Raw genomic sequence first — 13650 nt, 5'->3', positions numbered from 1 at the left:
CAATGAAGTGTAGATGATGATCGTCGTGTGGGTGTATGAAGGTGCTGGCCGTGTGGTGTTGATGGGGGCGTGAGAGTATTAGATGGAGGAGGGGTTGATGGAGTCGTTGGATAGCTTAGTGGTCTCTTACCACTTGATGTCCGGAGAGAACGTTGTAGCCTCACACTACTCACTCACAAGGAGAGGAACAAGCTTTACAAGCTCAAGCAAAGAGAAGCTTCTTCAATATTCAACTTCAACTTCATGTCAGCAAAGGAGTGGAGATCAGGAGGTCGTCCACGTGTCATCATATCAGTAAAAGGGATACATAAGGCATGTTGATCCCCATCAAAGCTGAGCCTCTAGAGCCTCCATACTTTCCACCAATTTTTTAATGTTCTGTTGTACATGTCCAAAAATCTGTTTGTTCCAGTTTCGAATTGCAACTTTCGTATGTTTCAATTTACCAGCAAGTCTAACTAAACCCAAACCATGAGACTCCTCCCTCCAGGCTTCCTCCACACAAAACTTAAAAGACTGGTGCGTGCTCCACATATTCTGATACCTGAAGGGAGAAGGACCATACCGATGCAGATTTCTATGAAATCGAATAATCAATGGGTTATGATCTGAAGTCCTCCTCTTTCCATACTCGAAATAAATATTTGGCAAAACTTGGAGAAGATTCGAATTATAGAGCACCCTATCCAGTTTTGCCCAACTTCGAGAATTACCACTGTGACCATTATACCAAGACATGTTGTTGCCAATACCAACCAAGTCCATAAGACCACGGTTGTCCAAGCAATTGTTAAATTCCTCCATAGCCGATAACGGCCTCATATGACCACCAATACGTTCATGATCGCATAAATTGGCGGAAAAGAATTCATATAGCTGACCCCACCTAGTGGGATTTAAGGCTTTATTTTTTTGTTGTTATTGTTGTAATCTTGATTCTCCTACAAGTGTAAAATACATTTACTTGAACTCATTGCAAATTTAGCCAAATTTACTCATAAAGTAAGGGACATTTGTGACATATCTTAAACCACTTTGTGCTACTTGATTCATTCTTACTTTAGATTACTGATCTAACAATCAAATGAGTTCTGACAAGTACACTTAGAGCACCAAGGCATCCTCTTAGATATGTAAATAATGAAATTTTCATCATTATAAATACTTGAATACACATCCAACTCAATGTTTTGATTGAGTGTATAGAATTCAATAAAGTTTTAATGCACTTTCGTATTATATTTTGTTCAAATCTCAGCAATCGCAAATATAAATATCACACTTTGTGCTCTCAAATCCTGCAAAGTAAAAATCACTTGGATTCATCTGGTTCAAGTGATGAAACTAAATTAGTTTGTGCTGATAAAAAAAAAAATTGCATCCTTATTCACTACTATTTATTATCATACTCTTTTTTCACATAAAACCCATTAAAAGCACGTGTGAAGGATTGAAGACAATGTGACAATAAAACATTTTTGTTTGGCATTCACTAATTTGTTTCCTTCTACTTCTTTTCCAATGACAGGTTCTTGTCTTTAACCGTGTGCATGTGAACATGTGTTTTTGATTTTGTGCAAGTTTTTTATTTTCATTTTTTCACAAAGAGCAATCCCAAAAGCCAGAATACCTCTATTATTAGATATGTATTAAGAAACTTCTCCCAAAAAGCAAAGGATGATAATGAACAATACCAACTATTTGAATTTTTCCCTCCATGGACTACAATCCTCCTACCATTAATCAGAGTTTTTAGCCAGTCTTGCTTCCGTTTAAAGCTAAACCACAAAAGCAAAAACTTAAAATTAAAATTGCTCCACTTGAAGAGATCACACTTCACATATTCGGGGGGAAATGCTGTTGGGCTAGTGGTTGATATGTACACAATCCTATATGATATGGTAAGGAACAGTTTTTAAATCTGATGAGATTTCCAATAATGGGTGCAGAACTCTTGAAGACTTCACTGTGAAGCTTGTAGGCGATTAAAAGCAGGTAACTATTCATACTACGGAAAATGCTTATTGGATCTAACAAACCTATTCACTCTTTTTCCTTTTTGTTCCCCTCCAAAGAAGTGGGAAGGAACGTGAAAAGAATGTGGAATCATGCTTTCTTTTTTCTTTTGATGTGATACTATAGAAACAATTTGAAGAAACTGTATGATTGTTGCCATGACAATCAACGATGTGATGCATATGGAAATGATTTGAAAAATTAAAAAGCCAACATATAGCATGAAAAGAGCAATGAAATAAGCATATCACTTATGCTTTGAAATACACTAATGTTGGAGGAAATTTATTGCTTTACGGGTAGTAGATAATATGCAATGGAAGTTTGAACGGAGAATGTCAACAAATCAAGTGATAAATTCGATTCCACCCCACCCGATTCCATTCTATTTTTATGTACTAAACGTGTGGTGAAGTAGTTGATCTTGCAGGGGATTAGGTCTTCTTATGAATGAAACTTGATGGGATTCAACACTCAACCCATTATGACTCTTAGGATAGGCCTTCGCACCCTAACTATAAAATGAGAAGACAATCTTTCCCCTATTGCAAGGGGCTCTCGTATTTCTTATGTATATGTTGTCCTAAAATGCTCCATGGGTCTAGCAAAATTTGATTTGATTTTTGACAAATCAAGAAAAAAAAATATTAATACTACTAATTGCTCTCCAACATGCTCATTCAATCATATTGCAATACAAATTTCATATTCTCTTGTGAGTTCTCTCTCCATTTTTGAGTTGCCATGTGTTAAAAAATCATCTGGGGAAATTGCTGCCTATGTTGCATGATGATGTAAGAGGAGATTATTCTCCACTTTATTAGGGGTTTTTTTTTTCTGTTATCCAGTGACCTTTTTTGACTGAATTGCCTTTACATGCCCAAACATTGAAAATTTTGAAAAAAAAAAAATCTATTTTAAAGGTCATTTGTGCAAAACAAATACTGGAGCTCAGCCATGATTTCTTTTTAGTCTTTTAGTGATGTATATTTTTATCTAATGACTAAAGATGGGCTACAACATTATTATTTGAAACATGAATGCTGTTCCCGTAATTGTCATTTTTTTTTTTAAAAAAAATTCTTCTATTTTTCTCCATACAGCAATGCAACTCAAAATGAAGTAGCCAGGGAAAGGCTGTGAGAAATGGTAATTGCATTGGTGGAACAAACACAACTTTGAAATAGAGAAACCAAAGCCATTGATTTGATCTATTGATGAAAAATAGAAGACAGAGACACAAACCACAAAACCTCTTCCCAGAATGTATTTTGACAAAAGAAGAAATTAAGCAGTCTCATAATACACCACTGTGTATGTAGCTAGCACTCCTCAGCAGAGGACCCATTAACCGCAATATTCTCCATCTGCAAAGCTGCTGATTGTGGCTTCCTTGGCTTGTACCACATTGAAAAAACAAAAAATATTACATAGTTAATGAAGCTTAATATGGCTAAAAGCCCATAAAAGCAATCAAGCCTTCCATAGTTTATATTATCAGCAAGCCATCCTCGTCCACCATCACTTCCAGTGACCCTCTTCACAACTGAGACCAAGAAGCTACTAAGAAAGAACCCAAGAGACAGAGTTGTGAGGAAGAGGCCTGTGCTCACGGTTTTCATTCCTTTAGGAGACTGAGTTATGAAGAAGTCAAGCTGGCCAGTGTATATGAAGGCTTCTCCAGCACCAACCAGGAAGAACTGCGGGATCAGTAGGAATACACTTATGGGGAGAGTTGTGGTGGTAGTGCTGGTAGCTCTTGCCACGGTGAGGCGTTTCGCCTCTGCTAGTGCAGCAGCTGCCATTCCCACTGTTGAGAGGATGAGGCCTATGGCAATTCTCTGTAGGCTGCTGAATCCTGTTGCCAAGGCAAAAAAAAGGAAATGGCACTAAGAATTTAGTAATATTTTGTTTCATAGTGCTAGAAAATTGTTTGTAACACCTAAGTTTTATGCTACTAGCTGGTATAACCTTTTGGGGTTGGTAATGAAAGACTTTTTATCAGCACGCATAAGCATCACAAGATGGGAGGCTTATGTTTTGTGGAGCTAGAGGACTGCCACAGTGTGCACAATAGAAGTAATTTTTCCTTAACTTTTTCACCTAATGATTAGCATGAGTGCAGAGATAAGGAGACTGTGACTCTGGTGGAATTCAATTAGAAAAGACCTCACGAACATCCCAACATGAAAGAAGAAAATTAAAAGTCGAAATCATTAGGGTGGTGCTTGCCAATTGCTTCCCATTAGTGCCTACAGTTTCTCAATCAATAAAACAACTGCACCAAGGAAGTGATGCCCCTTTTAAGACACTTTTTTCCCTATGTCTTAGCTGTCTCCTTGGCTTCAAAGGAAATGATGTCCCTTCTCGCACAAGTTGTACGAGGTCATGGTCAGAGTGAGTGAATCTCAGCCTCTGCAAATTTGGTCTATGAAATACGCTGATTAAAATCAGTCACTTTTTTTAACACAGCCCCTTCTCTAATTGGCTTAATTCTTTTGATTCTTCGAATGGTCATCCGTCTTGGACATTGCATCTGTCCACTTGTCCATATGCATATGTATGTACATATGGTTATATGCATATTTGCATACATACATGCATATGCAATACATGCGCATTAGTGTTTATATCATGGAAGAAAATTCTTTAGGTGGGTGGAGAACAATACACTACCTGGTTTTCCTTTCCATTTCTTCCAAATAGGCATAATGAAACGGTCATAAACTGCCAAAGTGATCAAAATGGCTGCCACAAAGAAGACGGTGAGAGAACCAGCTGGAATTTGGAAATTACTGATGGATCTTTCCATGGTGGATGCTTGCTCCACTGAGAAGGTGATCATCTGAGCATATGTAGTCCAAAACATGATGGTTGTGGCCCATATTGGAAGGAGTCTTGCCATCATTTTCACTTCCTCCACCCTTGTCACTGAGCAAAGCTTCCAAGGATTTGGAGTGGAACCAGCATTTTTCTCAAAATCGCCTTTTGCAACAATTGCAGCCTTGTCCAAGGAACTAGGAAAAAAATGGAATATAAATTGAGTTGTGGAACTCAACAGATTGCTTGAATACCAAAATTAGTCTTTCAAATTCAAAAATTTTGTGTTTTTGTATATGCAGTACTTTCATTGCAGATTTGTCAACATTGAGATTGCAATTTTTAACTCTTTTTCATTTCCCTTATGATGTGTGGGCGCATGAGCTTATATATTTACCAGTATACTATTAAGTATACTCATTACATTCAAAAACAAAATGTCAGTTATCCTTAGTTATTAGCAAGCAAGTTTTTCTTTCTCCAATATAAAGTTTATTGAAGTTTTTGTTTTCTTCTTATTATAACTTAAGTTGATGGTGTTAATAAGAGAACATACCGGAGCTGATTTGTATGCTGGATTCGTGTAGCCTCCAGAGAATCTTCATATAGTGAGTTGACATTGAAAGGGAGTTCCATTTTCCTCTTCCCTATGGCAGCCACTATAACTTGGAAAATGGGAACTATAGGGCTTCCCAAGCTTCTCTTGTACCTGTATCTTTTAGTTCCAGATAGGAAGACCAGGATGGCTATGAACATTGACACAGAACATATTCCATAAGCCCAGCTTCGACCCACTTCGTCTTGTATGTAGACAAGCACCGTAACAGCCATCAGAGTCCCAGTGCTAATGAAGAAGAAGAACCTGTTGAAGAAGTGTGTCATTTGGGCTTTCTCTTTTTCATCTTTCTCATCAAATTGATCAGTCCCAAACCCTGAGACACTTGATTTTAGGCCACCAGTGCCTAATGCAATCAGATACAAAGTCATGTATAGAATTCCCATTTGGAATTCATTGGCTTGTTTGCATGTGTGTGTAGCATTACTTTTGTCACATGGAGGTGGGCGTAGCTGTGGCAGTTTCATCGATATTGCTAACATGCAAGTTCCCTAATTCACCAAAACAAAACAAATGAACAAATATAAGTGGGGGAGAAAAAAAAAATGAGATTAAAAATTTAAACAGAATTACTTATCCTATGTTGTTTTTGATGAGGTACTACTGCTAACATAATTTCACTTGCTTTGTAACACATCATCCTCCTTATTTAGATCAATTGCTGTTGGAATATTGCCTCAAGAATTGAACAATTGGAACTAAAATCCAAGGCTACACAAGTTAAATTAGAAGAAGAGAAGATTAGTTAGTTAGTTAGCTTGATTAGTTAGTTTCTTTATTCTTGATTCTTGTATTATATAAATACAAACATATACTCTGTATTTGTGATATAATAGAGAAGAATTTTCAGCCCATGTAAAAACTTCACATGGTATATGTTTGTATTTATATAATACAAGAATCAAGAATAAAGAAACTAACTAATCAAGCTAACCAACTAACTAATATTCTCTTCTTCTAATTTAACTTGTGTAGCCTTGGATTTCAGTTCCAACTGTTCAATTCTTGAGGCAATATTCCAACAATTGCATATCATCAAAACAGTACATGCCTAGGCATTCCTTCTCTCTTGTTCTTGATGTTATGTGTCATAATCCAGAGTTTAGGCCCAGTTGATATGAAGCATGGATAATTCATAATTGTTATAGCCAAAATGAGTAAGGGCTAATTAATGCTCACCAGTGTTTGTATCATGGCAAAGATTGCAATGGTTTTGAATCTGCCTAGGAAAGAATCTGCCAGGAATCCTCCAAGCAAACACAGAAGAAAGGATGTGCCCATAAAATCAGTCACGATATTTGCTGAGATTGCACTAGGCAGGTGCATTGTCCCTCCCAGATATGTCACAAGATTTACTGCTATTCCCATGGTTGAAAGCCTCTCACATATTTCAATCCCTACAAAAGTATGGAAAAAGTAAATAGAGAGAGAGAGAGAGAGAGAGAGAGAGAGAGAGAGAGAGAGAGAGTGGATGTACGCGTGTGTTGTTAGTGTACACAATTAATTCAGTTTCGTGCAATCAAACAAGGTAAAGGATAACTTGGATATACAACATTGGAGAGATGAGGATAAAGAATTGCTAGGGTCTGATCAGTTGAACAGGATACCATATTTAATTTTGAAATTAAGATTCATGATGATAATTAATACCCAATTAGTAATAGATTGATAGCCTAATTTATATGATAAGAGGGGTCATGGGGTCATGACTGGGCAGAAACTGCAGCTTCACTCTGTCAATCCGATGGTATATACCCATCACTAAGGTAGTGTTTGGGAGCATGAAAATTCAGATCAAGAATTTGAATGAAACTCAATACAATTTTGCACCTTGTTTTGTTCAAATCCACACAAATCCAAATCCAAGGCTTGAAATCAAGCTTCTAAAAAGCAGGATAAGATTAGAGACTGCTATACATTCCTAGTTGTTACTGCAATTGGGGTCCCAGGAACAATTTCATGTTTGTGGTTTTGCAAAGGTAGAAAAGGGTGCGTGTGTTTAGGAACACCACATCAACCCAAGAACAGATCAGCACATATGTCATTTTGTCAAAAAAAAAAAAAAAAGGAGAAAAAAGTGAAGACAATGGTGTAAATCAATATGGTTAAAGGAGAAGGGATGAGAATGGGGACAATTTCATTTGGTCCCACATTTGAGGAGGTGGGAGTGGAAAAAAGTTTTAAAGGCAACAAATAAACCAGAAAGGGGTGAGTGGTGGTGCATACTTTTATGAGACTTTGACTAGAAGAGAATTTAAATTTTTTTAGGGCTGATTTGCTGGCTCTGTAAATGGACTTCTGTTTTCTTTATAGACATCTGCTTAAACATCCATGTCCATTTGTCTTCCCATTTCCTTGGCATGAAACGCCTACTTCTTGTTTTGCTCACCTCAGTGACACTGACAACACAAAAAACATGCAGAATGACTAGGTTATGCTCCTCTCTCTCTCTCTCTCTCTCTCTCTCTCTCTCTCTCTCTCTCTCTCTCTCTCTCTGTGCATATGCACATATCTTCGATTTGATAATTGCATGAAACAAGATATCTGGTTCACTCAAAGTTAATTCAAACAAATCTCAGATGAACTTGTTTGAAGCAAAAGGTACATTATACTCAACTAGAACTGTTTGCAATCAAGATTTGAGCACTTGAGAAGATTAATATAAATCCAAAATCCATTGGGCGGAGATCATTGAGAAATATAGAACATCCAAGTAACTTCCTATTTTGCTGGAAAACACATTAGAGCTGGCTTTTAGGTGTTAATCTCAAGCTAACTCTATAAATGGTTCAATGATAATGGAAAGCATGAAGTGAAAAAACAAACAAAAAACAAAAAACAAAAGAGAAACAAACCAAGAACAAGAGCAGCAGGCACCCAACCACCCGTTTTAGACTTATCTGCAGGGAACCCCTTGTAGTCTACGGCATCTGCAACTGTCCAACTCATTTTTCCATCCTGAGAAATGGACATTTTTTTCTAAGTGTCAACAGCCAAGAACAAAAAATTTATATATGAAAGGAAGATACCGACTACAATGAGAAAATATGAAGTGTATGACAAAACACACCAAGGAACTAAACTGGAAACTGACCATTTTTTTCAAAATCCTAACTTCCAAAGACCTTGAAAGCTGAAGAGAAAGATAATAATCTGATGATGATACTCTCTTTTACGCTTCAACTCTCAACTTAGGTTCTCTTGGAGCTTCTCCTTTTATAGGTAGATTCCAGCCAAAGTTCAACTTAAAAATGATCACCACCCACCCCCCACCAGATTGATACAGATCACAGTTGATTCTTGATAAAGGTTTAAATTAGGTCCACCGCATTTCAACGGAAGGATCTGGGACTGTTTCAAGTTTTGTTTTTTATTTGTACTAGATGCGTTTACAAAAATAAGAAAGTTTAAAGTTGATGTTGATTTGTTGGATGAGGTCAGAGGAAAATGGGATCTGGAACATGCATTGCCAAATGCGTCTTCCCTTTTGCCTATCTGGTGGGGAAAAGAAAGAGATTTTGGTTATGGAAGCTGTGAACCACAAGATCCATTGGGCCTTCCAACTGCTTTCACTACCCCAGAGAAAAAAACTTCCCCCTTCTGTTTTTCACTCCTTTTTCTCTGTATCACTAAAAATAGATAAACAGACATTTAATTGATCCTAACTGGAGTAACGCTTTTTGACATGAAAGCACCATAATAGCACTAGCCATGCAATTATTTGAGGTCACTGTAACGTGGTATTTTGCTTAATATTAAGCTGTCATTTTCAAATATTCTTGGGGCCGCAAATTTGTCATCATGACGGTCTTTAATAGAAGAATTGTCCTCGTTGCAACTTGCAATGGTGTAAATTCTACACGCACAAAATCACCCTTGGTTTTGTGTCCATAAATCCTCACGTGGTTAAATAAAGATTCTTCTTTTTCTCATCCCTAAATCTATTTGAAAGGTGGTGCAAATAAAGATACCTCAGATATATTCCCAACAGAAGTGGTCATGGGTTTCAACTTATTTATAATAGATCTGAACACTTGCCCCAAATCAACTTCTAGATCATAATTGCTCTAGTGGATAATTAAAGAAAATAGATCGAGGGGAGATAGAATAGTAAAAACTAACTAAATTAAAAATGTCTTTTCAAGGTTTATTAATTACTTAATTCTTGGCAGGTCTCTTTGTATGTGTTGTCTGGAAAGAGGAGGATTCGATGATTATTCATTTGCCGAAACTAGAAGTCAAAATTTTGGTAGATAGAGATCCCATAAAAACTTCTTTTGAGGAATGGGCCACACCCAGTCATTTCTCAAAAACAATAGCTAAGGGCCCTAATACCTTACGCCCAACGAAAAGGGATGATAGTATCTGAAAAATAGAATGGCAAAATTCACTTGAATTTAGGACTGTACAGTTGCTTAGAGATTTGTTTCAGGTTCTTTCTATGGCTTATTATGCTTGTAGAGTTGTATTAGGAAACTATATGTTTGGGAACTTCTTGGGGTTACAAAAGGCTTCATCCAGGAAAGCTTCCTATCATCGTCCTCTCATTGTGCTTCAAGGAATTTAGATGCTCTATAAATAAAAATGTAGGTGAGTCATTAGTAAGAGGCATGAGAAAAAAAGCACCTGTAGTGTTATGGTAGAATTGAAGAAGAGTGTTGTTTTGGGTTACAGCTTTGATGCATGTGAGGCTTAGAGGACAGACTGATAGACCAAGTGGGTCTGACACGCCATGGATAAGATATTGGGATGTTTCATCACATGCATTTGGCTTACGGCTTACTCCCTTTATCATATTGTTTATCTAGATTACAGTGAATGTCTTTGTCATTCGTGCACGTATTTCTATTTCGGTGAATCATGTTTAATTCTCATTGTATTCTTTGTGATTTATCCTCTTATTCCATTGCTCTCTAGTTCTGTGCTTAAGCTGCCCAAATCAAGAGTTTCAAATAAATACACTGTTGAAGAGGGAAAAAACAAATAAACAAACATAAAAGTCTAGCAATGTGTCTTGAAACGCAGGCAGATTTTCGTCTGATCCAACCAAAGGAAAAAAAAATTTCTTCATTCCTAAAGCCACTGATTCCTTCTTTAACCAAATTAGCCACAGCTCTGACCAGATCACTTGTTAGAGATGATTCAATGATTTAGGCATCCTTGAGTTTCAGAATTTTAAAGTTGATTCAATCATGGAGGTCATACTGGGGAGGGCGACCCTGTTGAAATATTTTCTAAAATATACAATTTTAAAGGTGAGTTTTCAAAGTTTTCCTTCGATGAATTTTCCAAAACATTTAAAGTTATGTGGGTTTATCTCACATTGGAAAAAGTGAAAAAAGAAATGTCATTAATAAATGATAAGGTAGAATAATCTCTTAAAATTAGTTAAGAGATGCAACCTTTTGGAACAAATGCAACCTTTTTGAACAGATGCAACCTTTCAGAAAAGGCATGATTTTGTCTATATAAAGACAGAACTAACTCCACGAAAAACACAAAAAAATTCATCATTCTCTACTTCTCTCTCTCTCAAATCCCTCCACAAATTATATCTTTTTCAAATATAGATTCTATTTTCTACAAAGATAGAATTCCAAAAAGTTTGTTCAGATTACTTTAAGAGTGTGTGTGATCAATTTTCATTTGTGTATAACGCAAACTGATATCAGATCGTATTATAGGCTTCATTGTATCTTGGAAATGTATTTGCTGACCCAATACACACCAATTTGGTAGGGGCAAATAACGTTTTAAGGAAAACGACATTGTAACGTGCCTTGAAGCATTAGTACTGCAGCATCTTCCTCATCTAATTTCTACAATCTTAAAACGTTATTTTGCTATGGTTGGTTCTTCAACCTTGAGGGAATTCGCTGCTAACTTCAATTCGTCAAACTTGAACAATTCGATGGAAGCAATTTTAGGCGTTGGCAGAAAAAGATGCACTTCCTTCTTGCAGGTCTCAAAGTACTGTATGTTTTGACCACCCCCAAACCTGCTATAAATGAGAATGAAACCTTCGCTGAGGGACGTGCAAGGCTTAAATGGGAGCAAGATGATTATATTTGCAAAGGCCACATTTGCAATTCAATGTCAGACAATCTGTCCGATAAGGCCCGCCCCTCTGTTGTCTAGTCCAGGTGGAGGAGGAGAGATGCAGTGCTCCTTGGTAGACCCAGGTTGGGGCGTTACAAATGGCATCAGAGCCAACACCCAGCCGAAAATGTGATGAGATTCACATCGCCTAGGTTTGGAAATGTGGGTTCGCAACGAGAACGTTGCGTTCTATAAGTGAGGGAGAATGTGATACCACATGGATGAAAGGCTAAAAAGATTAGATGTTACTACCCATATCAACAAGGTGCACATTTCTTTTCGGGAGCCTTCCCATAAGAACTTCATAGTTAAGCGTGCTTGGCTTGGAGCAATCTTGGGATGGGTGACCTCTTGGGAAGTTTTCTCAGAAAGTGTGTGAGGACAAAACACACTGAAAAGGAAGTGTGTTGGTTTGTGGGGCCAGTCATTAGTCCGATAAGGCCCACCCTCCTGTTGTTTGGTCTAGGTGGAGGAGGAGAGACGCAATGCTCCCTGGCAGACCCAGGTTGGGGCATTACACGACTAATAAGAAATTTATGACTGATAAAATTTTCAATTATACTTTGTTTGACAATAGGTCTGTAGTAGAACAGTTTCATGAAATTATGCACATCCTTAACCAATTTAATTAGCATAATATGAAAATGGATGAATGCATTTCTATTTCATCTATTATTGATAAGTTACCTCCATCATGGAAAGATGTTAGAAAATCTTTGAAGCACAGGATGGATGATATGTCTCTTGAACAATTGGGCCAATATTTCCAAGCTAAGGAAGTGTTCAAGCAGAACCAAAACAGGAAATCAGAAAAGGAAGCACAATTCTTGTCAAGAATCAAAATAAGAAAAAAAAAGGTTCATGCTTCCATTGTGGAAAACCTAAACACTGCAAAAGTGAATGTCGTCTTCTCAAGAAAAAGCAAGATGAAACAAAAAATAACAAGTTTGTGGCAATGATTTCTAAAATCAATGCTGTTGAAGATGACTATATGGTGGATTGACTCGAGTGCAACAAGACATGTTTGCAAAGACAAGAGTTTATTCTCAAAGTATGAACTGGTGGAAGATGACAATATTCTCTACATAGGAAATTCGTCCACTGTTGTAGTCAAAGGCAAAGGAGATGTCACTTTAGAATTTACTTCTGGAAAAAGTTTGACTCTCACTGATGTATACCATGTACTAGAAATTAGGAAGAATCTAGTTTCTGGAAGCCTACTTAATAAGTTTGGCTTTAAGTTAGTGTTTGAATCTGACAAATTTGTACTCTCCAAGGGTGGAGTCTTTGTGGGAAAATGTTATATCTATGAGGGTATTTTTAAACTGAATGTTAATAAAGTGAATTGTTCTGTCTATATGGTTGATTCACTTTGTGATACATGAAATTTCTACAGCATATAGTCCACAACAAAATGGAGTGGTAGAAAGGAAAAACCGAACATTGATTGAAATGGTGCCATGATGTCAAATTTAGGACTAAGTAGTGGTTATTGGGGTGAAGCCTTGCTAACTGCATGTCACATATTAAATAGAGTTCCTTTTAAGAGGACTAAAACTTCTCCATATGAGTTATGGAAGAAAAGAAAACCTAATTTAAAATATCTTCAGATTTGGGGCTATAGAGCAATTGTAAGGCTTCCTGAACCTAAGATAAGGAAATTAGGTGAGTGAGGAAAAGAATGTGTATTCCTTGGCTATGCTGAACATAGCAAAGCTTATAGATTCTTGGTAATTGAACCAAATGATTCTATAGGAGTTAATTTAGTGATAGAATCCAGAGATGCAGAGTTCTATGATAATAAGTTGCCTTCCATAAAAAAGGTTAGTGATCAAAATAAATTAGTGGAGATTTTGAAACCACTTTGTACTAGTGGTGATCCTTCTGAACCTAGTGAACCTAGGAGGAGTAAGAGGAGGAGAATAACAAAGTCTTTTGGACCATACTTCTGAACCTAGTGAACCTAGGAGAAGTAAGAGGAGGAGAATAACAAAGTCTTTTGGACCATACTTCATAATCTACCTAGTAGAAGGTACTAGAGAATCACACTCTAGACAAACTATAATTTCACCAAGTGTGGAATCAGAGGCAATGAAGTC

At 37.0% G+C, this 13650-nt stretch overlaps 1 protein-coding gene across 1 annotated transcript; it reads right to left on the bottom strand.

Annotated features, from left to right (window-relative positions):
- Positions 1–3200: 3200 nt before the first annotated feature.
- LOC131157246 (protein NRT1/ PTR FAMILY 6.2) lies at positions 3201–8741 on the bottom strand. Its single transcript, XM_058111237.1, has 6 exons — positions 8547–8741; positions 8308–8410; positions 6632–6849; positions 5393–5943; positions 4693–5033; positions 3201–3874 (listed from the first exon to the last, which is right to left on the bottom strand). The coding sequence occupies exons 1-6, from the start codon at positions 8547–8549 to the stop codon at positions 3339–3341; spliced, it is 1752 nt and encodes a 583-aa protein (XP_057967220.1). The 5' UTR covers positions 8550–8741; the 3' UTR covers positions 3201–3338.
- Positions 8742–13650: the final 4909 nt, after the last annotated feature.

The sequence above is a fragment of the Malania oleifera genome, chromosome 6, assembly GCF_029873635.1.
Source record: "Malania oleifera isolate guangnan ecotype guangnan chromosome 6, ASM2987363v1, whole genome shotgun sequence".
Taxonomy (NCBI): Eukaryota; Viridiplantae; Streptophyta; class Magnoliopsida; order Santalales; family Ximeniaceae; genus Malania; species Malania oleifera.
The sequence above is the reverse complement of the archived record's forward strand: the minus strand, read 5'-3'. Positions and strand labels throughout refer to the sequence as shown.